General features: G+C 50.7%; 1 protein-coding gene and 1 long non-coding RNA gene across 10 annotated transcripts in view; one reads left to right on the top strand and one right to left on the bottom strand.

Annotated features, from left to right (window-relative positions):
- Positions 1-13628, bottom strand: part of MORN3 (MORN repeat containing 3) — a 43647-nt gene extending 30019 nt beyond the window's left edge. For 4 of the 6 annotated variants that reach the window (XM_063614729.1, XM_063614728.1, XM_063614730.1 and 1 more), the window contains exons 1-2: positions 5485-5975; positions 1705-1862 (exon numbers count right to left, since the gene is read on the bottom strand). In XM_063614729.1, coding sequence (XP_063470799.1) covers positions 1705-1862; positions 5485-5731 — 405 coding nt within the window. In that variant the 5' untranslated portion in view covers positions 5732-5975. Of the gene's footprint in view, positions 1-1704; positions 1863-5484; positions 5976-13295 lie in introns of those variants that run through there. The other 2 variants (XM_055236946.2, XM_063614726.1) reach the window with 2 other exon arrangements.
- The window catches only part of LOC129459772 (uncharacterized), a 34820-nt gene continuing 18751 nt past the window's right edge, over positions 7858-23926 (top strand). The window contains exons 1-2 of one of the 4 annotated variants that reach the window (XR_010114979.1): positions 7858-8155; positions 21224-21381. This is a non-coding gene — a long non-coding RNA (uncharacterized lncRNA). The remainder of the gene's footprint in view (positions 8156-21223; positions 21382-23926) is intronic. The other 3 variants (XR_008650056.2, XR_010114977.1, XR_010114978.1) reach the window with 3 other exon arrangements.

A 23926-nucleotide genomic window follows, 5' to 3' on the forward strand; every position in this document is an offset into this window, starting at 1 on the left:
GGGAGGCCAAGGCGGGCGGATCATGAGGTCAGGAGATCGAGACCATCCTGGCTAACACGGTGAAACCCCGTCTTTACTAAAAATACAAAAAATTAGCCGGGCGTCGGCTGCCCCATCTGGGAAGTGAGGAGTGCCTCTGCCCGGACACCCATCGTCTGGGAGGTGAAGAGCACCTCTGCCCGGCCGCCCATCGTCTGGGAAGTGAGGAGCGCCTCTGCCCGGCCACCCATCGTCTGGGAAGTGGGGAGCGCCTCTGCCCGACCACCCATCGTCTGGGAAGTGAGGAGCGCCTCTGCCCGGTCACCTATCGTCTGGGAAGAAGTGAGGAGCGTCTCTGCCTGGCCGCCCCGTCTGGGAAGTGAGGAGCCCCTCTGCCCGGCCGCCCCGTGTCTGGGTAGAAGTGAGGAGCTCCTCCGCCTGGCCGCTCCGTCTGGGAGGTCTACCACGGAGGCCAGAAGCAATGTGGGGGCTGGACGTGGCGGCTCACGCCTGTGGTCCCGGCACTCTGGGGGGCGAGGCGGGTTGATCACTTCGGGCTAGGAGTTCGAGACCAGTCTGGCCAACTTGGCGAAACATGAAGAATACAACAGACAAACCAACCAACCAACTCAGTGACAACAAAACAGGTCTACCCTGGAGTCATACTCTAATTTTTTCTATTTTCCTCCCTTTCTGATCCTTTATCCCACTTTCTTTTTCTTCCTCTTCCTTCTCCCTCTTCTTTGTCAAATAGAGGATTGAGTTATTATCACTGATCCATATAAAGTCCCTCTCTCATTTATTTTAACTCCCACCCCCATTTCTATTCCCCGACTTCCCATGTGCAACCTTCCTAATATGTTTGATACGCATCTTTTTGTTTGTATGTATTTTTAGAAAATGTTTATTGTTTTTGTATGCAAAAAAAATTAATAAAAAAAAAAAAATTAGCCGGGCGTGGTGGCGGGTGCCTGTAGTCCCAGCTACTTGGGAGGCTGAGGCAGGAGAATGGCGTGAATCCGGGAGGCGGAGCTTGCAGTGAGCCAAGATGGCGCCACTACACTCCAGCCTGGGCGGCAGAGCGAGACTCTGTCTCCAAAAAAAAAAAAAAAAGAAAAAAGAAAGTTTTAAATATGTGTTTCAGGCTCACAGTAGCAGTTGCTCAGTTGCAATACTGTTTATTATTAGTGTCTCTGGGACTAATGGTGTGGATTCCTCCACACTTGTGGGAGTAGCTGGAGGGAACCTGTGCCCAGCTTGGGTGTTTCCGGGCTGAGCACGCGCCTCTGGCTGGCTTCTGCCCCCCGGGACCCTCCTCTCTTGTCCTCTGCCCTCTTGCTCCCACTTTTCCTACCTCCCTTTTATTCAGGCCCAGCAGAAAGGGGATTCTCAGAAAGAGATACCTGGGGAAAAGAAAGCCAGGAAACGAGGGGGAAGAGGGTGGAGGCAAATTCGTCCCCACAAGCCTGGCTGGCTCGTCGCAACCAAAGGGTTTCGTGGGCTCCTCCCTGGCCTTCTGTTGCTTCCTGTTTCCTGGGTTTTGTTCTGAGAAACTTTGCAATTCTCCCACCCCTTCCTTCTCTCACGCGCACCACAACCTTGTCCTCCTCCCTGTAGACCTCCCCTCTCTTTTCTCCCAGGCCTCTCTCGGCTCCCCCTACACACACACACACACACACACACACACACACACACACACTCAGCCTGGCTGGCAGCCCTGCTCACCGATTTCTTATCACCTTTCCACCAGCCTGAGTAGACTCTCCTGCACTTTCCTATCTGTTGGTCAGGAAGGCTGAGGGTGCCATAGCCGTCTCGCTTCCCAAACTTCCAGTCCCCTTCATAGATGGCTCCGTTCTTCTTCCAGACCTGTGTTCCTTTCCCTGGTGACACACAGATGGGCAATGCTGCAGACATGGCCGCCGGGGGGTGGGGGTGGTGTGCCTGCCTGAACCTCAGGGGCCCCCAACTGGAGGAATCTTGAGAGCTGGGACAGGCTCTGCACATCATCCTAGACACCCAGTACCCAGGAGAAGGCCAGGAAAGTTCCATTTCTTTCTTTTTTTTTTTTTTTGAGACAGTGTCTCACTCTGTCGCCCAGTCTGGAGTGCAGTGGCGCGATCTCAGCTCACTGCAACCTGTGCCTCCCGGGTTCAAGAGATACTCCTGCCTCAGCCGCCAGACTAGCTAGGACTACAGGTGTGTGCCAACACACTTAGCTAATTTTGTGTTTTAGTAAAGATGGGGTTCCATGTTGGCCAGGCAGGTCTGAAACTCCTGACCTCAAGTGATATGCCCACTTCGGTCTCCCAAAGTGCTGGGATTACAGGCGTGAGCCACTGCGTCCAGCCAGAGGTAATTCTCTTATTTGTTGATTAGTGTCACATGTCTGTCTTTTCCAGGAGAATGTGAGCTGCAGGAGGGCACAGACTTTGGTCTGTTTTGTTCACTGCACTGAAAAACTGTGCCTGGAGGCTGGGTGCAGTGGCTCGAGCCTGTAATCCCAGCACTTTAGGAGGCTGAGGCAGGTGGATCACCTGAGGTCAGGAGTTCGAGACCAGCTTGGCCAACATGGCGAAACCCTGTGTCTACTAAAAATACAAAAATTAGGCAGTCGTGTTGGCAGGCGCCTGTAATCCCAGCTACTCAGGAAGCTGAGGCATGAGAATCTCTTGAACCTGGGAGGCGCAGGTTGCAGTGAGCCGAGATGGCGTCATTGCACTCCAGCCTGGGAAACGAGCGAAACTCCATCTCAAAATAAAACAAACAAACAAACAAACAAACAAACAAACTGTTCCTGGCATGTTATAGGTGACTAATACCTGTTAATTTACTTTTTTCTCTTTTTTTTCTTTTTTTTTTTTTTTTTTTTTTGAGACAGAGTCTCGCTCTTTCGCCCAGACTGGACTGCAATGGCACTATCTCGGCTCACTGCAAGCTCCACCTCCCGGGTTCACTCCATTCTCCTGCCTCAGCCTCCCTAGTAGCTGGGACTACAGGCGCCCGCCACTGCGCCCAGCTAATTTTTTGTATTTTTAGTAGAGACGAGGTTTCACTGTGTTAGCCAGGATGGTCTCGATTTCCTGACCTCGTGATCCACCCGCCTCGGCCTCCCAAAGTGCTGGGATTACAGGTGTGAGCCACCGCACCCGGCCTTTTTTTTTTCTTTCTTTCTTTTTTTTTTCTGAGACAGAGTCTTGCTCTGTCACCCAGGCTGAAGGGCAGTGTTGGAATCTCGGCTCACTGCCACCTCTGCCTTCTGGTTCAAGAGATTCTCCTGCCTTAGCCTCCCCAGTAGCTAGAATTACAGGCACCCGCCACCATGCCCAGCTAATTTTTGTATTTTTAGTAAAGACGGGGTTTTACCATATTGGCCAGGCTGGTCTCTAACTCCTGACATCGTGATCCGCCTGCCTTGGCCTCCCATAATGCTGGGATTACAGGCGTGAGCCACCATACCCGGCCTTTTTTTTTTTTTTTTTTTTGAGACCGAGTTAGGCCGGGCACGGTGGCCCACGCCTGTAACCCCAGCACTTTGGGAGGCCAAGGCGGGCAAATCATGAGGTCAGGAGATCGAGACCATCCTGGCTAACACGGTGAAACCCCGTCTCTACTAAAAATACAAAAAATTAGCTGGGCGCGGTGGCGGGCGCCTGTAGTCCCAGCTACTTGGGAGGCTGAGGCAGGAGAATGGCGTGAGCCCGGGAGGGGGAGCTTGCAGTGAGCCGAGATCGCGCCACTGCACTCTGGCCTGGGTGAAAGAGCAAGACTCCGTCTCAAAAAAAATAGAGACCGAGTTTTGCTATCGTTGCCCGGGCTGGAGTGCAATGACACGATCTCGGCTCACTGCAACCTCCACCGCTCAGGTACAAGCAATTCTTTAGCCTCAGCCCCACAGGTAGCTGGGATTACAGGAATGCGCCACCACGCCTGGCTAATTTTGTATTTTCAGTAGAGACAGGGTCTCTCCATGTTGGTCAGGCTGGTCTCGAACTCCCGACCTCAGGTGATCTGCCCGACCTCGGCTAGGATTACAGGCGTGAGCCACCGCGCCTGGCCTTTTTCTTTTTTTTTTTTTTTTTAGACAGGATCCGGCTGTGTCACCTATGCTGAGGTGCACAGCTTGCTGCAGCCTCAACCACCCAGGCTCAAATGATCCTTCCGCCCCAGCCTCCTGAGTAGCTGAGACCACAGGTAAATGCCACTACACCTGGCTAATTTAAAAAAAACTTTTTGTAGAGGCGGAGTCTTTCTATGTTGCCCAGGCTGGTCTCAAACTACTGGACTCAAGCAATCCTCCTGCCTAGGCTTCCCAAAGTATTGGGATTACAGGCATGAGGCACCACACCAGGCATTTCTTTCTTTTTAGAGATGGGGTTTTGCTGTGTTGCCCAGGCTGGTCTTGAACTCTTGAGCTAAAGAGATTCTTCCTTCTCAGCCTCTCAAAGAGCTGGGAATACAAGCACACACCACTACACCGAGCTTAATACATATTTAACAAAACGATGAATAAAATATTTGTGGTGGCCAGGAGCGGTGACTCATGCCTGTAATCCCAGCACTTTGGAAGGCTGAGGCAGGTGGATCACGAGGTCAGGAGATCGAGACCATCCTGGCTAACACGGTGAAACCCCGTCTCTACTAAAAATACAAAAAATTCTCCGGGCGTGGTGGCGGGCGCCTGTAGTCCCAGCTACTTGGGAGGCTGAGGCAGGAGAATGGCGTGAGCCCGGGAGGCGGAGCTTGCTGCGAGCTGAGCTCGCAACACTGCACTCCAGCCTGGGTGACAGAGCGAGACTCTGTCTCAAAAAAATAAAAAAAAAAAATAAATAAATAAATAAAATATTTCTGGAGTACCTATATTGGCCAATTCATGTCTGGGTCCTTGGTAACCCAGGAACAAATTCAACATTATCCCTCTGAGCTTTGTGACCTTGACCAAGTAAGTTAATTCTTTGGGTCTCTCTGAGCCTCAGATACCTCAGCTGTAAAATGGGTATAAGAATATCTTATGGGGGATCTGGGCGCGGTCGCTCACGCCTGTAATCCTTACACTTTGGGAGGCCAAGGCTGGTGGATCGCCTGAGGTCAGGAGTTCGAGACCAGCCTGGCCAACATAGTGAAATCCCGTCTCTACTAAAAATACAAAAAATTAGCTGGGTGTGGTGGTGGGTGCCTGTAATCCAAGCTACTTGGGAGGCTGAGGCGGGAGAATTGCTTGAATCAGGGAGGCAGAGGTTGCAGTGAGTTGAGCCGAGATTGCGCCATTGCACTCCAGCCTGGGCAATAAGAGCTAAATTCTCTCTCTCTCAAAAAAAAAAAAAAAAAAAAAAAGAATATCTTATGGGGGCTGAGAGCAGTGGCTCACGCCTGTAATCTCAGCACTTTGGGAGGCTGATGGGGGCTGATCACTTGAGGTCAGGAGTTCGAGACCAGCCTGGCCAACATAGTGAAACCTGGTCTCTACTAAAAATACAAAAATTAGCTGGACGTGGTGGTACTTGCCTGTAATCCCAGCTACTCTGGAGGCTGAGGCAGGAGAATCACTTGAATCTGGGAGGCGGAGGTTGCAGTGAGCTGAGATGGCACCACTGCACTCCAGCTTGGGTGACAGAGTGAGACTGTGAAAGAGAGAGAGGGAGAGAGGGAGAGAGGGAGGGAGGGAGGAAGGGAGGAAATGAAGGATGGAAGGAAGGAAGGAAGGAAAGAAGGAAAGAAAGAAAGAAAAGAAAGGCCGGGCGCGGTGGCTCATGCTTGTAATCCCAGCACTTTGGGAGGCCGAGGCGGGTGGATCACGAGGTCAGGAGATCGAGACCACAGTGAAACCCCGTCTCTACCAAAAATACAAAAAATTAGCCGGGCGTGGTGGCGGGCGCCTGTAGTCCCAGCTACTCAGAGAGGCTGAGGCAGGAGAATGGCGTGAACCCGGGAGGTGGAGCTTGCAGTGAGCCGAGATTGCGCCACTGCACTCCAGCCTGGGCGACAGAGCAAGACTCCGTCTCAAAAAAAAAAAAAAAAGAAAACGTGCCATTTGTGACAACATGGATGAATCTGGAGGACATTATGCCAAGTGAAATAAGCCAAGCAGAGAAAGACAAATACTGCATGATTTTACTTATATGTGGAATCTAAAAAAGTCAAACTCATAGAAACAGTAAAATAGCAGTTAGCAGGGGCTGGTGGGGTAGGGAAAATGTGGAGATGTTCTGTCAAAGGGTGCATACTTTTTGTTATAAGATGTACAAGATTTGGAGACCTAAGGCTGGGCACGGTTGCTCACTCCTATAATCCCAGCAATTTGGGAGGCTGAGGCAGGTGAATCACTTGAGGCTAGAAGTTCAAGACTAGCCTGGGCAACATGGTTAAGCCCTGTCTGTAATAAATATACACAAATTAGCCTGGTGTGGTGGCGCATGCCTGTAATCCCAGCTACTCAGGAGGTTGATGTAGGAGAATTGCTTGAACTTCAGAGGCAGAGGTTGCAGTGAGTGAGACTGTGCCACTGCACTCCAGCCTGGACGACAAAGCGAGACTGTCTCAAAACAAACAGGTCGGGTGCAGTGGCTCATGTCTGTAATCCCAGTACTTTGGGAGGCCGAGGCAGGCAGATCATGAGGTCAGGAGATCAAGACCGTCCTGGCCAACATGGTGAAACCCCGTCTCTACTAAAAATACAAAAATTAGCTGGGCATGGTGGTGTGCACCTGTAGTCCCCGCTACTTGGGAGGCTGGAAGCAAGAGAATCGTTTGAACCCGGGAGGCGGAGGTTGCAGTGATCCAAGATCGCACCACTGCCCTCCAGCCTGGCAACAGAGCGGGACTCCGTCTCAAAAAGACAAAACAAAACAAAACAAAACAAAAACAAACAAAGATCTGGAGACCTGGTGTACAGCATCGTTCTATATTAATACTGTATTGGTGTCTTGGATACTGTACTTGAAATTTGCTAAGAGAATAGATCTTAATTGTTCTCACCCCACACAAACGAAATGGTAATAGTGTGAGGAGATGGATATGCTAATTACTTTGATTGTACTAATCATTTCTAAATGTAGACTTATTTTTTGTTTTTTGAGACAGAGTTTCATTCTTGTTGCTCAGGCTGGAGTGCAACGGCGCAATCTCGGTTCACTGCAACCTCCACCTCCTGGGTTCAAGCGATTCTCCTGCCTCAGCCTCCTGAGTAGCTGGGATTACAGGCATGCGCCACCACATCTGGCTAATTTTGTATTTTTAGTAGAGACGGTGTTTCTCCACGTTGGCCAGGCTGGTCTCCAACTCACGACCTCAGGAGATCCACCCACCTCAGCCTCCCAAAGTGCTGGGATTACAGGCGTGAGCCACTGTGCCTGCCCTTTGAAATGTGGACTTTTAAGAAAACATCTTACTACACATCTTAAATATATACAATTTTTCTTTGTCAATCATACCGCAATAAAGCTGAGGGAGAAAAGATTCAATTTGTGAGTAATTACGGGACCATTCTAATTTTCTGAAAAGAAAAATAGCATCTCATGGGGTTGTTTCGTATCACTAGATTCCAGGATACGTGTACAGCACTTTGAGCGTACAAATAGGAAATGCGATGTCAATGTTAGCCTTTGTCGTTGTTTTCATTTTTTATTTTTTTCTCTCTCTCAAATCATGGGAGCCTTTGTTATTATTTTTGCCCTTGGGGAGCCCATGGTCTGGTAGGGCCCATCAACACTGTAGGGGCTGTTGGGTTATTTGCACTTGTCCTGCCCCTCACTTCCTCCTGGTTTTATTTCCTTTGGGGACACCGCTCTCCCACTCTAAACCCCCAAGGTTTGGGTGGGCTGACTCCGCCCCCTGGCAGGCCTAGCCAATCAGTGTATTCTACCCACCAGGCTGCTGTGATTGGGTCAGTGCAGGCCACCTGACCCAAGTTGGTACAATAAGACTCCGTGTAAGTCCATTTGGGCCACCACACCCACCCGGGCCTGCAAGGGGAGGAAGCTGACTTAAGAAGGAACCCAACGCAGAGGAAAGCAAAATGGAGACCTGGAGGGAGACGCCAAGTTCCAGTGACATTAAGTTGCTGAATCCCACCATGGCTGAACCTGCATTGCTGAAGCCCTCCTGAATTGAATTTCTGCCTCTTGCAAATGAAACAGGCCTGATGAATACCGACATAGTTCAATTTCAATATACGAAGGTAGGCACTGAGATTTCAATATCAGAAGAAGGGCACTTGGTCAAATCTGGGGACTCAGAGACTTCCTGGAGGGGGTGACGTTGGGGCCAGGAAGGGCAGTCCAGGCACAGGGAACTGCATGAGTAAAGGCAGAGGTTTGAAAATGATGGTTGCAGCCGGGCGAGGTGGCTCACTCCTGTAATCGCAGCACTTTGGGAGGCCAAGGCGGGCGGATCACTTGAGGTCGGGAGTTCGAGACCAGCCTGGCCGACATGGCGAAATCCCGTCTCTACTGAAGATACAAAAATTAGCTGGGCATAGTGGCGGGTGCCTGTAATCACAGCTACTTGGGAGGCAGGAGAATCGCTTGAACCCAGGAGCAACAGAGTGATTGGCTAGGCCTGCCAGGGGGCGGAGTCAGCCCACCCAAACCTTGGGGATTTAGAGTGGGAGAGGGTTGTCCCCAAAGGAAATAAAACTGGGAGGAAGTGAGGGGCAGGACAGGCGAAAACAACCCAACAGCCCCTACAAAAAAAAAAAAAAAAAAGACACTGATGGGTGCTCATGACTATGCTTTCAGTCTCTTTTACTGCAGGCAAATGCAGGAGACACATGGGAATCAATAGGTTGGGAATTAGAGGGGAAAGGTGCTTTTTCTCTGCTAGTCCATTTTGAAAAATCTCATCTCAGTTTTTTGATTTGCCCGGTTGGATTACGTGCTCATCTCTGTGACCAAGGTAGCAGGGGCCTGTTATTAGAAGGTGAAGGGTGAGAGCAAGAGGCATCCAATACTCGAGTTAGGGGTTGATGCACACAGTATATGGCCTATGCTGGGGAAAATCCCTCGCCTGACAGTATTGGAGTACCTGGTATAGGAGTCCTGAGACCTGGTTTTAAGACCTTGCGTTTTCTTTTTCTTTCCTTTTTTTTTTTTTTTTTTTTTGAGACGGAGTCTCGCTCTGTAGCCCAGGCTGGAGTGCAATGGCGCCATCTTGGCTCACTGCAAGCTCCACCTCCCAGGTTCACGCCATTCTCTTGCCTCAGCCTCCTCAGTAACTGGGACTGCAGGCGCCCGCCACCACGCCCCGCTAATTTTTTGGATTAGAAAACGCGAGGTCTTGGCCGGGCGCGGTGGCTCACGCCTGTAATTCCAGCACTTTGGGAGGCTGAGGCGGGCGGATCATGAGGTCAGGAGTTCGAGGCCAGCCTAACGAACATGGTGAGACCTCGTCTCTATTAAAAATACAAAAATTAGCCGAGTGAGGTGGCGTGCACCTGTAATCCCAGCTACTTAGGAGGCTGAGGCAGGAGAATCGCTTGAACCTGGGAGGCAGAGGTTGCAGTGAGCCGAGATCACACCATTGCACTCCAGCCTGGGCAACAGAATGAGACTCTGTCTCAAAAAAATAAAAAAAGACCTGGCATTTTCTCTTACTGTTTGGGTGACTGAATCAGTTGAGGGTTCAGGGTCCAGAAGACCCAACACAAACCATACTGCACTGTCTTCTGCAGTGCAGTGACTCCGGTTGTCGGAACACTGAAGACCCTAGGACAGTTTGAAATGCTAGTTATTTCTTTTTTTTTTTTTTTTTTTTTGAGACGGAGTCTCGCTCTTTCACCCAGGCTGGAGTGCAGTGGTGCAATCTCGGCTCACTGCAGGCTCTGCCCCCCGGGGTTCACGCCATTCTCCTGCCTCAGCCTCCCACGTAGCTGGGACTACAGGCGCCTGCCACCTCGCCCGGCTAATTTTTTGTATTTTTAGTAGAGACGGGGTTTCACCGTGTTAGCCAGAATGGTCTCGATCTCCTGACCTCGTGATCCGCCCGCCTCGGCCTCCCAAAGTGCTGGGATTGCAGGCGTGAGCCACTGCGCCCGGCCAATGCTAGTTATTTCAAATAGAGAAAATTTAATACAGGGGATGGAAGAGCTGAGAGTCTGCACAGGACACAGTGAGGCAAACCAAAGCTTATCAAGTAGGAAAATAAGGGGAAAAGGCTGGGCATGATGGCTCACACTTGTAATCCCAGAACTTTGGGAGGCTGAGGTGGGCAGATCACTTGAGGTCAGGAATTCGAAATCAGCCTGGCCAACATGGTGAATCCCTTCTCACTTATTTATTTATTTTTGTCCTTTTTTTTCTTCCTTTTTGTGGAGAACGGGGTCTCGCTATATTGCGCAAGGAGGTCTTTAACTCCTGGGCTCAAGCTATCCTCCCGCCTCTGCCTCCCTGAAAGCTGGGATTACAGGCGTGAGCTACCGCGCCTGGCAAATGAATCCCCGTTTCTATCAGAAAATACAAAAATTAGCTGGGTGTGGTGGTGTGTGCCTTTAGTCCCAGCTACTTGGGAGGCTGAGGCACAAGAATCACTTGAACCTGGGAAGTGGAGGTTTCAGTGAGCCGAGATTGCAGCACTGCACTCCATCCTGGGCGACAAAGCACAACTCTCTCTCAAACAAAACAAAACTATATTAGGAAGTGAAGAGGATTCCTCCATCCCGTCACTAAGATGCTGGCAGCCATGTGTATCATGCAGAGGTGTACTTGCAGGAGGAGAGAAAAAAGGCCAGCCAGGGAGAAGCAGATAGATGGAGAAGTTGTCCTAAGCCTTCCCTGAGGATGGCTCCATTCCTGCCTTTTCAATAATTTGCTTTTATGGGGTGCTTCGTTCTCCCGCTTTGCTGAAGCTGTCTTCTCTCACCTGGATGTCTGCAAGGGCCTCTGAGGGGTCTTCCTGCTCCCACCTCATTCACAATGAAATAGCCAGCATGGGTGTTATAGGACATGAATCAGATCATGTCATTCCTCTGCTCTAAACCCTCCCTGTGTCACAGAGTCAAATCCAAAGTTCTTACCATGGCTGACACGGTCCTATATGATCTGACTACCCTTCTTTAGCCCACAACCTCTTTTTTTTTTTTTTTTATTTTTTTTTTTTGAGATGGAGATTGGTTCTTGGAAACTTCCTGGCTAGAGTGCAATGGCACGATCTCAGCTCACTGTAACCTCCTCCTTCCAGGTTCAAGCAATTCTCTTGTCTTAGCCTCCCAAGTAGCTGGGATTACAGGTGCCTGCCATCATGTCTGGTCTAATTTTTGTATTTTTAGTAGAGATGGGGTTTCACCATGTTGGCTAGGCTGGTCTCGAACCCCTGACCTCAGGCGATCTGCCTGTCTCGGCCTCCCAAAGTGCTGGGATTTCAGGCATAAGCGACTGCGCCAGGACTATTTTTCTTGAGGCAGAGTCTTGCTCTGGCACCCAGGCTGGAGTGCAGTGGCATGATACTGGCTCACTGTAACCTCCACCTCCTGGGTTCAAGCAATTCTCCTGCCTCAGCCTCCCTAGTGGCTGGGATTACAGGTGTTCACCACTCGACCCAGCTAATTTTTTGTATTTTTAGTAGAGATGGGGTTTTGCCATGTTGGCCAGGCTGGTGTTGAACTCCTGACCTCAAGTGATCTGCCCGCCTCGGCCTCTCGAAGTGCTGGGATTACAGGCGTGAGCCACCATCCCCGGCCTGCAGCCTCTCTGACCTCCTCCTCTTCCTTACTCTGTTGCACCCACACCGTCCTCCTGGCTGTTCCTTGAACACCCCAGGTATGTTCTCTGCTCCAGCTGGTCCTGCCACCTTCTATGCTAGTCCCTGCAAACATCCACTCAGTTACTCCCTCTCCTCCAAGTCTTTTTTTTTTTTTGGAGACAGTCTTGATCTGTTGCCCAGGCTGGAGTGCAGTGGCGCGATCTCGGCTCACTGCAAGCTCTGCCTCCCGGGTTCACGCCATTCTCCTGCCTCAACCTCCAGAGTATCTGGGACTACAGGCGCCCACTACCACGGCCAGCTAATTTTTTGTATTTTTAGTAGAGACGGGGTTTCACTGTGTTAGCCAGGATGGTCTCAATCTCCTGACCTCGTGATCCGCCCGCCTCGGCCTCCCAAAGTGCTGGGATTACAGATGTGAGCCACCACACCCAGCCTGGAACTGGGATCCTAACCTAGGTTTATTTGACTTCAAAGCACTTAACCCAGCAAGGCAGGAGAGCAGGGTGGTTAAGAGCACAGAATCGGGCTGGGCGCAGTAGCTCACGCCTGTAATCCCAGCACTTTGGGAGGCCGAGGCGGGGGGATCACTTGAGGTCGGGAGTTTAAGACCAGCCTGACCAACACGGAGAAACCCCGTCTTACTAAAAATACAAAATTAGCTGGGCGTGGTGGCACATGCCTGTAATCCCAGCTACTCTGGAGGCTGAGGCAGGAGAATCACTTGAACTCAGGAGGTAAAGGTTGCGGTGAGCCAAGATCGCGCCATTGCACTCCAGCCCGGGCAACAAGAGTGAAACTCCGTCTAGAAAAAAAAAAAGAGCACAAAATCTAGCCAGGCACAGTGACTCCCACTTGTAATCTCAGCAATTCAGGAGGCTGGGACAGGAGGATTACTTGAGCCCAGGATCTCGAGGCTGCAGTGAGCAATGAAGGCACCACTACACTCCAGCCTGTTTTTTTGAGACAGAGCAAGACCTTGTCCCGTCAAAAAAAAAAAGAGTACAGAGTCTGGAATTGCAAGACTGGAGTGAGCAGCAGTGCCACATTTTAAAATAAAAGCTCTTTTTTCTTTATTTTTTCCCCCCAGTCAGGATTTAGTTTGTATCAACAAGATCCCTTTGCCCCCTGCTAGTCAGAACTGGAGCCCCGGCTCCTCCTGGGGGGATGGAGTAGGGGGTCCTCCCTTGTGCCTGGCACTCAGCCCTCTGCAGAGCATCACAGCTGAATGCGAAGCCCAGCTGAATGCAAAGCCCAGAACCCCGCTGCAAGCTGGTTTCAGTGGGGGTGGCTTTTCTTGTTGCCAACCAGCCCAGTGCTTAACCCAAGTCTCAGAAGGCAGGAACTGAGCCCCCTAGGTCCCAGAGCCCCGGGCGCAGGCCAGTTTCTCGAGACCGTCTGTCCACTGCTGGTCCTGAGACCCTCACTCAGTTGAAGTCAGGGCTGAGTTTGTTCAAAAGCCCCAGCATGTGGAGGCCCCCAGGTGGCCTGGGCCAGCACTCACCCTGGGGAGCCTTGGGGACACATCTCATGTCCCCAGTGAGCTCTGCACGCTGCCTTCCTGGCCCTGCTGCCCACTGTGGCTCCGACCCCACTCCGGCCGCCCGTCCCGGAGTCCCACTCACCATGTTTCACATTGTCCTTCCACTCGCCCACGTAGTAGTCGCCATTCACAGCGTATACCTGGCGCCGCAGGCCGTTCTTCTGGGCCTTCCGGTCCCACCCCTTCCACAGGGACTCCGACTTTTTCGGGCACTTAGAGACTGGCATGGTGGCTGCTTCTGCAAGGCTGGAGGGTGCTGGAGAGGGGTTAGGGACATCTGGGGCTCAGCACGCACCGTGTAATGCCGGGATCCTGAGCTCAAGTGGGGAGAGTCATGTGTGTTCTGAGTCCCCGGGGCAGGTGAACAGCCCTTGGTGGGGATCCTTTAGTGCTGGGCTGACCTTTGGCTGGCCCCTCCCTTGCCTCTCCTGGGGCCCCCTCCCAGGGGGTCTGATGGCACAATCACTGGGAATCTAGGGAAACCAGTAGAGCAGGAGGGTTTGTGATGGCATCACGGAGAAGCTGCCCCCAGGGAGGGGGTGGCGGTCATATATACATATATATATATATATTTGATGTCTTCTAAATATATTTATTTATTTATTTATTTAGAGATGGAATCTTGCTTTGTTGCCCAGGCTGCAGTGCAGTGGCACCATCTCGGCTCACTACAACCTCTGCCTCCTGGGTTCAAGTGATTCTCGTGCCTTAGCCTCCTAAGTAGCTGGTATTACAGGCACCCACCACCACACCTGGCAAACTTTTGTATTTTAGTAGAGACGGGGTTTCACCATGTTGGCCAGGTTGGTCTCGATTTCCTGATCTCAAATGATCCACCCACCTCAGCCTCTCTAAGTGCTGGGATTACAGGCATGAGCCACTGAGCCAAATATGAATCCAAAATATGAACCCAAAATATGGGTTACATATTTTGACAATCACACCTAGGAGTAGGGAAAAATAATTCCAGGCAAAGAAAATAGGCAGAGCAAAAGCTGGGAGTGGGGAAACAATCTCAGGTCCTAAATTCTATGCTGTTGCGATTTTTTCCCCTCCCATTTCCAAATATCACATGTACTATTATTAATCTTTATATGTAAATTAATCTTTATATGTAAATATGTAATCTTTATATGTAAATCTATATATGTAAATTGGCAGCGGTTGCAGTAAGCTGAGATCATGCCACTGCACAGCAGCTTGGATGACAGAGTGAGAACTTTTCTCAAGAAGAAAATAAAAATAAGTTAACTCACTTTAAAAAAATCAATACATATATTGAAAAAAGGAGGGCCAGGCACAGTGGCTCATGCCGGTAATCCCAGCACTTTGGGAGGCCAAAGCGGGTGGATCACGAGGTCAGGAGATCGAGACCATCCTGGCTAACATGGTGAAACCCCGTCTCTACTAAAAATACAAAAGATTAGCCGGGCGTGGTGGGGGGCACCGTAGTCCCAGCTACTCGGGAGGCTGAGGCAGGAGAATGGCATGACCCGGGAGGCGGAGCTTGCAGTAAGTCGAGATCGTGCCACTGCACTCCAGCCTGGGCGACAGAGCAAGACTCCATCTCAAAAAAAAAAAAAAAAGAATGGAGACTTTACGTATCATTATTATAAATAGAAAACCAGTAGCAGGTACCGTAAGGCAACAATAAATGTAAAAATAAAAACATTGAAAGAACCAATTTAAGTCTTAGCTAGATGCTATGGCTTAGAGTTGGCTGAGCTCCAAGGTCTCTGTTAAAAATAGGAATTAGCAAGGCCGGGCGCAGTGGCACACGCCTGTAATCCCAGCACTTTGGGAGGCCGAGGTGGGCAGATCACGAGGTCGGGAGTTTGAGACCAGCCTGGCCAACATGGTGAAACCCCGTCTCTGCTAAAAATACAAAAATTAGCCGGGCATGGTTGCCGACGCCTGTAATCCCAGCTACTGGGGAGGCTGAGGCAGGAGAATCGTTTGAAACCGGAAGGCGGATGTTGCAGTGAGAGCTGAGATCCGCCACTGCACTCAACCTGAGCGAAAAGAGCGAAACTCGGTCTCAAAAAAAAAAAAAAAAAGATTAGCAAATGTTAAAAGAGGTGTTAATGCCATGTAATCACCAAACTGACTCCCCTTGGCTTACTCACAGTTGTAAGAGAACCCAGACTCTAATAACTTTCTTATGATGTCATTGGGTGTTACTTCACACCTCATCAGTGTAACCTAAAATCACCCTCCATCCCACAGTTTAGGGAACATAGGTTATACTCCGGAGGAGGCTGTAGTCTTAACACCTGAGCTGTTGACAGGAAATGAAAGTCGGCCCAGGTTGTTTTGGTGCTGAGTAACAAAGACCAGCCTGGCGGCATGGGGGCTGCCGCCTGCAATCCCAGCACGTTGGGAAGCTGATGCGGGAGGATCACATGAGTCCAAGAGTTGGAGACCAGCCTGGACAACCACAGTGAGAACTTATCTCTACAAAAAATAAATAATAAAAAAAAATTAGCTGGGCATGGTGGCACAGGCCTGTAGTCCCAGCTGCGCAGGAGGCTGAGGTGGGAAGATGCCTTCATCCTAGGAGGTCGGGACTGCAGTGAGCTATCATCCGGCGCCACTGCATTCCAGCCTAGGCGACAGAGGGAGACCCTGTCTCAAGGGAAAAAAACAAAACAAAACAAAAAACCCACAGTGGAAGAGGGAGGAGCCGGGAACCAGACGGCTTGGGGTCAGTCAGGAGTTCTGGGCCTGCCCCACCTGCGCCCGGCTCACCTGCGCTCACCTGCGGGATCGCAGCATCCAGCCTCAATATCCGTCAGCTGCGCGCGCGCCGCGGGCCCGGCCGGGGTCGCTATGGCAACGCGCCGCCCCAGCCTACCAACCAGGCAGTGCCCGCCCCTTCCTGCCGAGACCTGGTAGCGGCAAAATTTGATCGGCAAACTTACGTCACACTGTTGTTTTGTTTGTTTTGTTTTGTTTTTTGAGATGGAGTCTCACTCTGTCGCCCAGGCTGGAGTGCAGTGGCGCGATCTCGGCTCACTGCAACCTCCGCCTCCCGGGTTCAAGCCATTCTCCCTGTTTCTCCCAAGTAACTGTGGTTATAGGCGCCCGCCACCACGCCTAGCTAATTTTTTGTATTTTTAGTAGAGATGGGGTTTGGCCAGGCTGGTCTGGAACTCCTAACCTCAAGTGATCCGCCCACCTCGCCTCCCAAAGTGCTGAGATTAGAGGCGTGAGCCACTGTGCCCGGCCGTCACACTGCTCCTTAGCCTTGTAGGGGTCTGGACTGCTCTGAGCGTCTAATGGGAGCCCTAGAGACACCCCGGCCCCTGAAGGGTGCCTACTCATTACCCTACACAAGTCGGCTTCAGTCACCCTCGGCTCACACCCTCCAGGGGCTCCCCTGGTCACTCAGGGTAAAAGCCACAGCCCTTCCAGTGGCCTTCAAGGCCCTGGTGATCTGCCCACCCCTCCCCTTTCCACTCACACCTTGCCCCCCAACTCCTGGCAACCCGTCTCTGCTCCAGCCACACACTTGCTTCATTGCTGTTCCTGGAAAATACTGGGCATGTTCTGGCCTCGGGGCCTTTGCCTCTTTTGTGCCTGCTGCCAGGACATCTGTTCCTCGGGAAAGCAGCCTGGATCATTCCCTTCTCTCCTTCAGGGCTTTATTCAAAAATCACCTTCTCAGTGAGGAGTTCCTGGAATCACCCTATTTAAAGTTGGAATTTCCATATACACTTGCCAGCCCCCTCATTTCTGTTTTATGTCCTCTTTAGCACTTAGCACCACCACACATACACCCCTTATTTATTGTCTGTCTCTTGGAAGACATTTTTTTTCTTCCAACTTCTATTTTCAATAAAAATTTCAAACACAGAAAAAAAAATAACTACAATGAACACCTGTTACCGCCTCTGCCTATATTTAACAATTACTGGCATTTTGCCCTATTTGAAAGCAGAAAAGTTTTTGTGCTTTTTCACTGCCATCTCTGTAGGACCTAGAAGTGTGCCAGACACACAAAGTTGTTCAATAAATATTTGTTGGATAAATGAATGAATGAATGAATGATGTGCTTTGGGGGACTCCTGCTGCGGGAGTTGGTGGTCCTCAGGTTAAGGATTCCTTCTAGAAAGGAGTCAGAGTCTCAGCCGGGTGTGGTGGCTCACACCTGTAATCCCAGCACTTTGGGAGGCCAAGGCGGGTGGATCACTTGAGATCAGGAGTTCAAGACCAGCCTGGCCAACATGGTGAAACCCCGTCTCTACTAAAAATACAAAACCATGCCCAGCTGGTGGCCCACACCTGTAATACCAGCTATTCAGGAGGCTGAGGCAGGAGAATTGCTTGAACCCTGGAGGGGGAGGCTGCAGTGAGCCAAGATCACTCTGGGCAAAAGAGTAAGACCCTGTCAAAAAAAAAAAAAGAAGTAAGAGAGAGATAGAAGAAAGAGAAGAAGAAAGAGAAAGAGGCCAGGTGCGGTGGCTCATGCCTGTAATCCCAGCACTTTGGGAGGCCAAGGCGGGCGGATCACGAGGTCAGGAGATTGAGACCATCCTGGCTAACATGGTGAAACCCCGTCTCTACTAAAAATACAAAAAATTAGCCGGGCGTGGTGGTGGGCGCCTGTAGTCCCAGCTACTCGGGAGGCTGAGGCAGGAGAATGGCTTGAACCTGGGAGGCGGAGCTTGCAGTGAGCCGAGATCGTGCCACTGCACTCCAGCCTGGGCGACAGAGCGAAGACTCCGTCTCAAACAAAAAAGAGAAAGAAAGAAGGAAAGAAGCAAAGAAGAAAGAAGGAAAGAAAGAGAAAGAATGGAGAAAAAGCGCCGGGCGCGGTGGCTCACGCTTGTAATCCCAGCACTTTGGGAGGCCGAGGCGGGCGGATCACGAGGTCAGGAGATCGAGACCACGGTGAAACCCCGTCTCTACTAAAAATACAAAAAATTAGCCGGGCGTAGTGGCGGGCGCCTGTAGTCTCAGCTGCTCGGAGAGGCTGAGGCAGGAGAATGGCGTGAACCCGGGAGGCGGAGCCGAGACTGCGCCACTGCACTCCAGCCTGGGCGACAGAGCAAGACTCCGTCTCAAAAAAAAAAAAAAAAAGAATGGAGAAAGAAAGAAAAAGCGAGAGAGAGAAAGAGAGAAAAAAAGAAAAAAGAGAAAGAGAGAGAAAGGGAAAGGGAAAAAGGGAAAGGGAAACCAGAGTCTCCAGGCATGGTTGTGGAAATGATACTTTGTGTGGAGTGCCCAGCTTGCCTCATCTGCTTCCCAAGCTGTGTGCCCACAGGGCTGTGTCCTCCTGGAAGGACCACTTTTTCTACTTGGCACAAAGGTACCGTCCACGCTGGTGACGACCCTGAGAGACCCTGCTCTTCTGGGGTGGAGATCCCTCTGCTGTACAGAAGCAGCTCTGTCTGCTGCAGACCATTCTGTCCATGCTATCCCAGGCTGCAGCCCCAACACTGAGCACAGGCCCAGTGCACAGGTGCACAGCACACACTTGGCAAATCTCTGTGGAATAGAGAAATGGGTAGATATCCTGTCATCTGCCCCTTTGTCCTCAGATCCATTCTTTTTATTTTTTTATTATTATTTTTTCAGACAGAGTCTTGCTCTGTTACCCAGGCTGGAGTGCAGTTGCACGATCTCCGCTCACTGCAGCCTCCGCCTCATGGGTTCAAGCACTTCTCCCACCTCAGCCTCCAGAGTAGCTGGGATTACAGATGCCGGCCATCATGTCTGGTCTAATTTTTGTATTTTTAGTAGAGGCGGGGTTTCACCATATTGGCCAGGCTGGTCTCCAACTCCTGACCTTAGGTGATCATCCTGCCTCGGCCTCCCAAAGTGCTGGGATTATAGGTGGGAGCCACCGCACCCGGCCTCATTATTTTTATTTTTTATATTTTATTTTATTTATTTATTTTGAGACGGAGTCTCGCTCTGTCTCCCAGGCTGGAGTGCAGTGGTGCAATTTCAGCTCACTGCAAGCTCCACCTCCTGGGTTCACACGATTCTTCTGCCTCAGCCTCCCGAGTAGCTGGGACTACAGGCGCCCGCCACCACGCCCGGCTCATTTTTTGTATTTTTAGTAGAGATGGGGTTTCACTGTGTTATCCAGGATGATCTCGATCTCCTGACCTCGTGATCCTCCTGCCTCGGCCTCCCAAAGTGTTGGGATTACAGGCGTGAGCCACCGCACCCAGCCTTATTTTTTATTTTTTTGTTCTATTTATTTATTTTTATTCTTTGAGACAGAGTCTCACTTTGTCATCCAGGCTGGAGTGTAGTGGCACGATCTCCACTCACTACAACCTCTGCCTCCCGGGTTCAAGTGATCCTCCTGCCTCAGCCTCCCGAGTAGCTGGGATTACAGGTATGCACCACCATGCCCGGCTAATTTTTGTATTTTTTGTAGAGACGGGGTTTCACCATGTTGGCCAGGCTGGTCTTGAACTTCTGACCTCAGGTGATCCACCCACCTTGGCCTCCCAAAGTGCTGGGATTACAGGCATGAGCCACTGCGCCCGGCCTTTTTATTTTTATTCTATTTTTTTTTGTAGAGACAATATCTTGCTCTGTACCCAGGCTAGAGTACAGCAGAGCAATCAGAGCTCACTGCAGCCTTGAACTCCTGGGCTCAAGAGATTCTCTTGCCTCAGTCTCCTCAGTAGCTGGGACCGCAGGACACACCACCACACTTCGCTACTTTTTTTTTTTTTTTTTGGAGACAGAGGTTTCACTATGTTGCCTAGGCCAGTCTCGAACTTCTGGCCTCAAGTCTCCTCCCTGCCTTAGCCTCTCAAAGTGCTAGGATTACAAGTGCCAGCCACCACACCAGGCAGATCCATTATTTGCCCTTCTCCTGCTGTGCTTTGTTTGGCAGGGATGCTGCCTCCTGCCTCTGGGTAGTGACTTCCCCGCAGTGATTTCTGGCTGCATTCAGCCAATGGCAAATGCTGGGATCTTTCCCTCTTTCTCTGCTTCAGGGAGTGTCTCTGGCAGAAAGTGCACCTGGCTTCATCTCTTGCTGCCCAGGTTTGGCCTGTGGGCTCTGTGAACACTTCTTCCCTTCGCCTCTCTAGCCCTAGGTATCATCTTTCCTCCTGCTGCTCTTTCTATCCATCCGACACTGTTATCACTATGAAGAAATTCCTTTTGCGGAACTACCTGGCATGTGATTTGGGTTTTCTTTTTTTTTTTTTTGTTTGAGACGGAGTCTCGCTCTGTCACCCAGGCTGGAGTGCAGTGGCGCGATCTCGGCTCACTGCAAGCTCTGCCTCCTGGGTTCATGCCATTCTCCTGCCTCAGCCGCCCGCGTAGCTGGGACTCCAGGCACCCGCCACCACGCCCGGCTAATTTTTGTATTTTTAGTAGAAACGGGGTTTCACCGTGTTAGCCAGGATGGTCTCCATCTCCTGACCTCATGAGCTGCCCGTCTCGGCCTCCCAAAGTGCTGGGATTACAGGCGTGAGCCACCGCACCCGGCCCGTGATTTGGGTTTTCTACTAAGACTCTGACTGCTAGAGTAGTGTGGTCAGGTGTCCCATAACACCAAAAATATATGTCCCTGGTGAGATTGTTGCCCAGTTGGTGCAGGTGACCTGAGACTGCAGCCAACACTGCTGGTGCCACCTTGGTCCCTTTAGGTCCTTCCTACCAGTTCTGTGTGCTGACGCCAGGTTTCTTTCTCTTTTTTTCTTTTTTTTTTGAGAGGGAGTCTCATTCTGTCACCCTGGCTGGAGTACAATGGCGCGATCTCAGCTCACTGCAACCTCTGCCTCCTGGGTTCAAGCGATTCTTGTGCCTCAGCCTCCTGAGTACTGGGATTACAGGCGCTCACCACCACGCCTGGGTAATTTTTGTATTTTTAGTAGAGACAGGGTTTCACCATGTTGGCCAGGCTGGTCTCAAACTCCTGACCTCAGGTGATCCAACCGCCTCGGCCTCCCACAGTGCTAGGATTACAGGTGTGAGCCACTGTGCCTGGCCTGACCCCCTGGTTTCTAAGTACTTTGGTTCTTTCACCTCCAGTTCTTCAGAGGACGGTCCCTGAGTTACTGAGGCCACTTTACGTGTTTGGGCAGAGAGCTGGGAGTGCCCAGAGCTGACACCCTCCAGGTGACCCAGAGGTAACGGCTGACCCACGCTGGAGTGTAGGAGCCTTGCTTCAAGAGCACACAGACTTTGAGGTGATGTTTTTCCTTTTTTTCTTTTTGGTGATTTCTTATTTTGGTAATATATACATAACATTAAAGTTACCATTTTATTTTTGTCCCAACTACAAACTTATATTTTAAATATTTTTAAGTGCACACTTTAGGGGCATTAACTACATTGACATTGTTCTACAACCATCACCTCCATCCATCTCCAGAACTTTTTCATCTTGCCAAACAAACGTTCAGTCCCCATTCAACATTAACTTCTGTTCCCCTTCCCTTTCCTCAGCCCCTGGCACTCACCATTCTGCCTTTTTTTTTTTTTTTTTTTCTGAGACAGTTTCACTCTTGTCGCCCACGCTGGAGTACAATGGCACCGTCTCTGCTCACTGTAACGTCTGCCTCCCAGGTTCAAGTCTTTCTCCTGCCTCAGCCACCGGGGTAGCTGGGATTACAGGTGACCGCCACCACACCCAGCCAATTTTTGTATTTTTAGTAGAGAATGGGGTTTCACCATGTTGGCCAGGCTGGTCTTGAACTTCTGACCTCGGGTGATCTACCCGCCTCGTCCTCCCAAAATGCTGTGATAAGAGGCATAAGTCACCGCTCCTGGCCAGTGCTTTTTTTAAAAAATAACAATCAGATCTCATGAGAACTCACTCTCCCAATGACAGCACCAAAAGGGATGGTATTAAACCATGAGAAACCTCTCCCACGATCCTCTCACCTCCCAGCAGGACCCACCTCCAGCACTGGGGTTTACATTTCAATATAAGATTTGGGCAGGGACGCAGTTCCAAACCATATCATAGAAGTAGGGTCTCATTCTGTCGCCCAGGCTGGAATGTATGGCACAAACATGACTCACTGCAGCCTCAAACTCCTGGGCTCAAGTGATCTTCCTGCCTTGGCCTCCCAATAGCAGGGATTACTGGCACACACCACCACACCCAGCTACTTATCTTATTTTTTGTAGAGATAGGGGGTCTCACTATGTTGCCCAGGATGGTCTCAAACTCCTGGGCTCAAACAACCCTCCCGCCTGGGCCTCTCAAAGTGCTGGGATTACAGGCATGAGCCTCTGCACCCGGCCTTATTGCATCATTTATATTTAATTCATTGGGTGCACCTTTCTCTCTCCTAGTAGACTGTAACTGATGGATAGAAAACTTCCTCAGTGTATCTTCCTGCCTTATACAAGGTTCTTTGGTTGCCAGTAGAGAAAGCATTTCATATTACCCCAAAAGGGAAATTTATTACTAGGATATAAAAGTGTTTTCGTGGAGTCTAATAACAGGAAATTCAGCTGGAGTTTACAAGGAACTAGACTCCAGCATTGGACACCTGTCTATAGCAAAACCTCTCTCTCTCTCTCCTCAGTCTTTTTTGTTCTGTGAATCAGCTTTCTCATGCTCATGGTGGGAAGCAGCTGCCCCTTTTATCACCTTAGTTCCAATCACTCACAGAAACTAACTGGCTGTTCCTGAATTCCAATCCCCAAACCCTGATTGGCCCAGCTGGGTCTGGAGTCGGCCCCTGGCCAGTCATGCTGCTGCTACTCTGGTTCTTCTTATGAAATTTTCCTCTCCTCCTTAGGTACCTAGCCAGCAGCCTTGGCCCGTCTTCAACCTGGTACAAACTGTCTCTTGGCTGGTGGCCTGTCCAGAGCCACCCTGCCACTCATTGAGGGGTGCCTCATGACCTGGAACCTTCTCTTCCTTGACCAGGCTAAGACACAGCCCCAAGCCTCAGTCCCAGCACGGCAAAGAGCTCGTTTGCAGCCCCTAATCAGACCCTGGCTCAGAGGAAGCCAGAACTGCCCATCGAGAAGAATCTGGGGCAAATTAGGGCTTATCTGCAACTGCAGACCAGCTGGAAAGGCACGTTACACAAATCTATGAGATTATTCTCCCTATAGGATCAGAGTTGGGTAACATTATTCACAACACCTGAGTAGGTGGTTCAGGCTGGCCCCTCCCAGATACTGACATGCCAAGAGCCTTAGGCCTGGGGGGGCTCCTGTCCCAAATACCCTTCGGATAATCACTTCCAGATCTGAGTGGCAAGGATATGGCTGAGCACCATATTCAAGGACCTTGTTTACAGCTTGGGGTGAGAGGAGTTGCCCTGTATAGTCTGGGGCAAGAGGGACTCCCCTCGATGCCCACAGATAAATGTCCCCTCAATCAGCAAGGCATGGCCTTGTTGACCTTCTCCTGGGCACAGACCTTTAGCTTCCTTCCTGGATGTTCAGCCTTGGCAGGGAGTCCTGAGATTTCTTTTTTTTTTTCTTTTACAGAGTCTCGCTCTGCCACCCAGGCTGGAGTGCAGTGATGCGATCTTGGCTCACTGCAACCTCCACCTCCTGGGTTAAAGTGATTCTTGTGCCTCAGCCTCTCAAGTAGCTGGGACTACGGGCACTGCCACCATGCCCGGCTAATTTTGTATTTTTAGTAGAGACAGGGTTTCACCACGTTGGCCAGCCCGGTCTCCAACTCCTGACCTCAAATGATCCACCCGCCTCGGTCTCCCAAAGTGCTGGGATTACAGGCATGAGCCACAGCACATAATAGAC

Source organism: Symphalangus syndactylus, chromosome 13 (genome assembly GCF_028878055.3).
Source record: "Symphalangus syndactylus isolate Jambi chromosome 13, NHGRI_mSymSyn1-v2.1_pri, whole genome shotgun sequence".
Taxonomy (NCBI): domain Eukaryota; kingdom Metazoa; phylum Chordata; class Mammalia; order Primates; family Hylobatidae; genus Symphalangus; species Symphalangus syndactylus.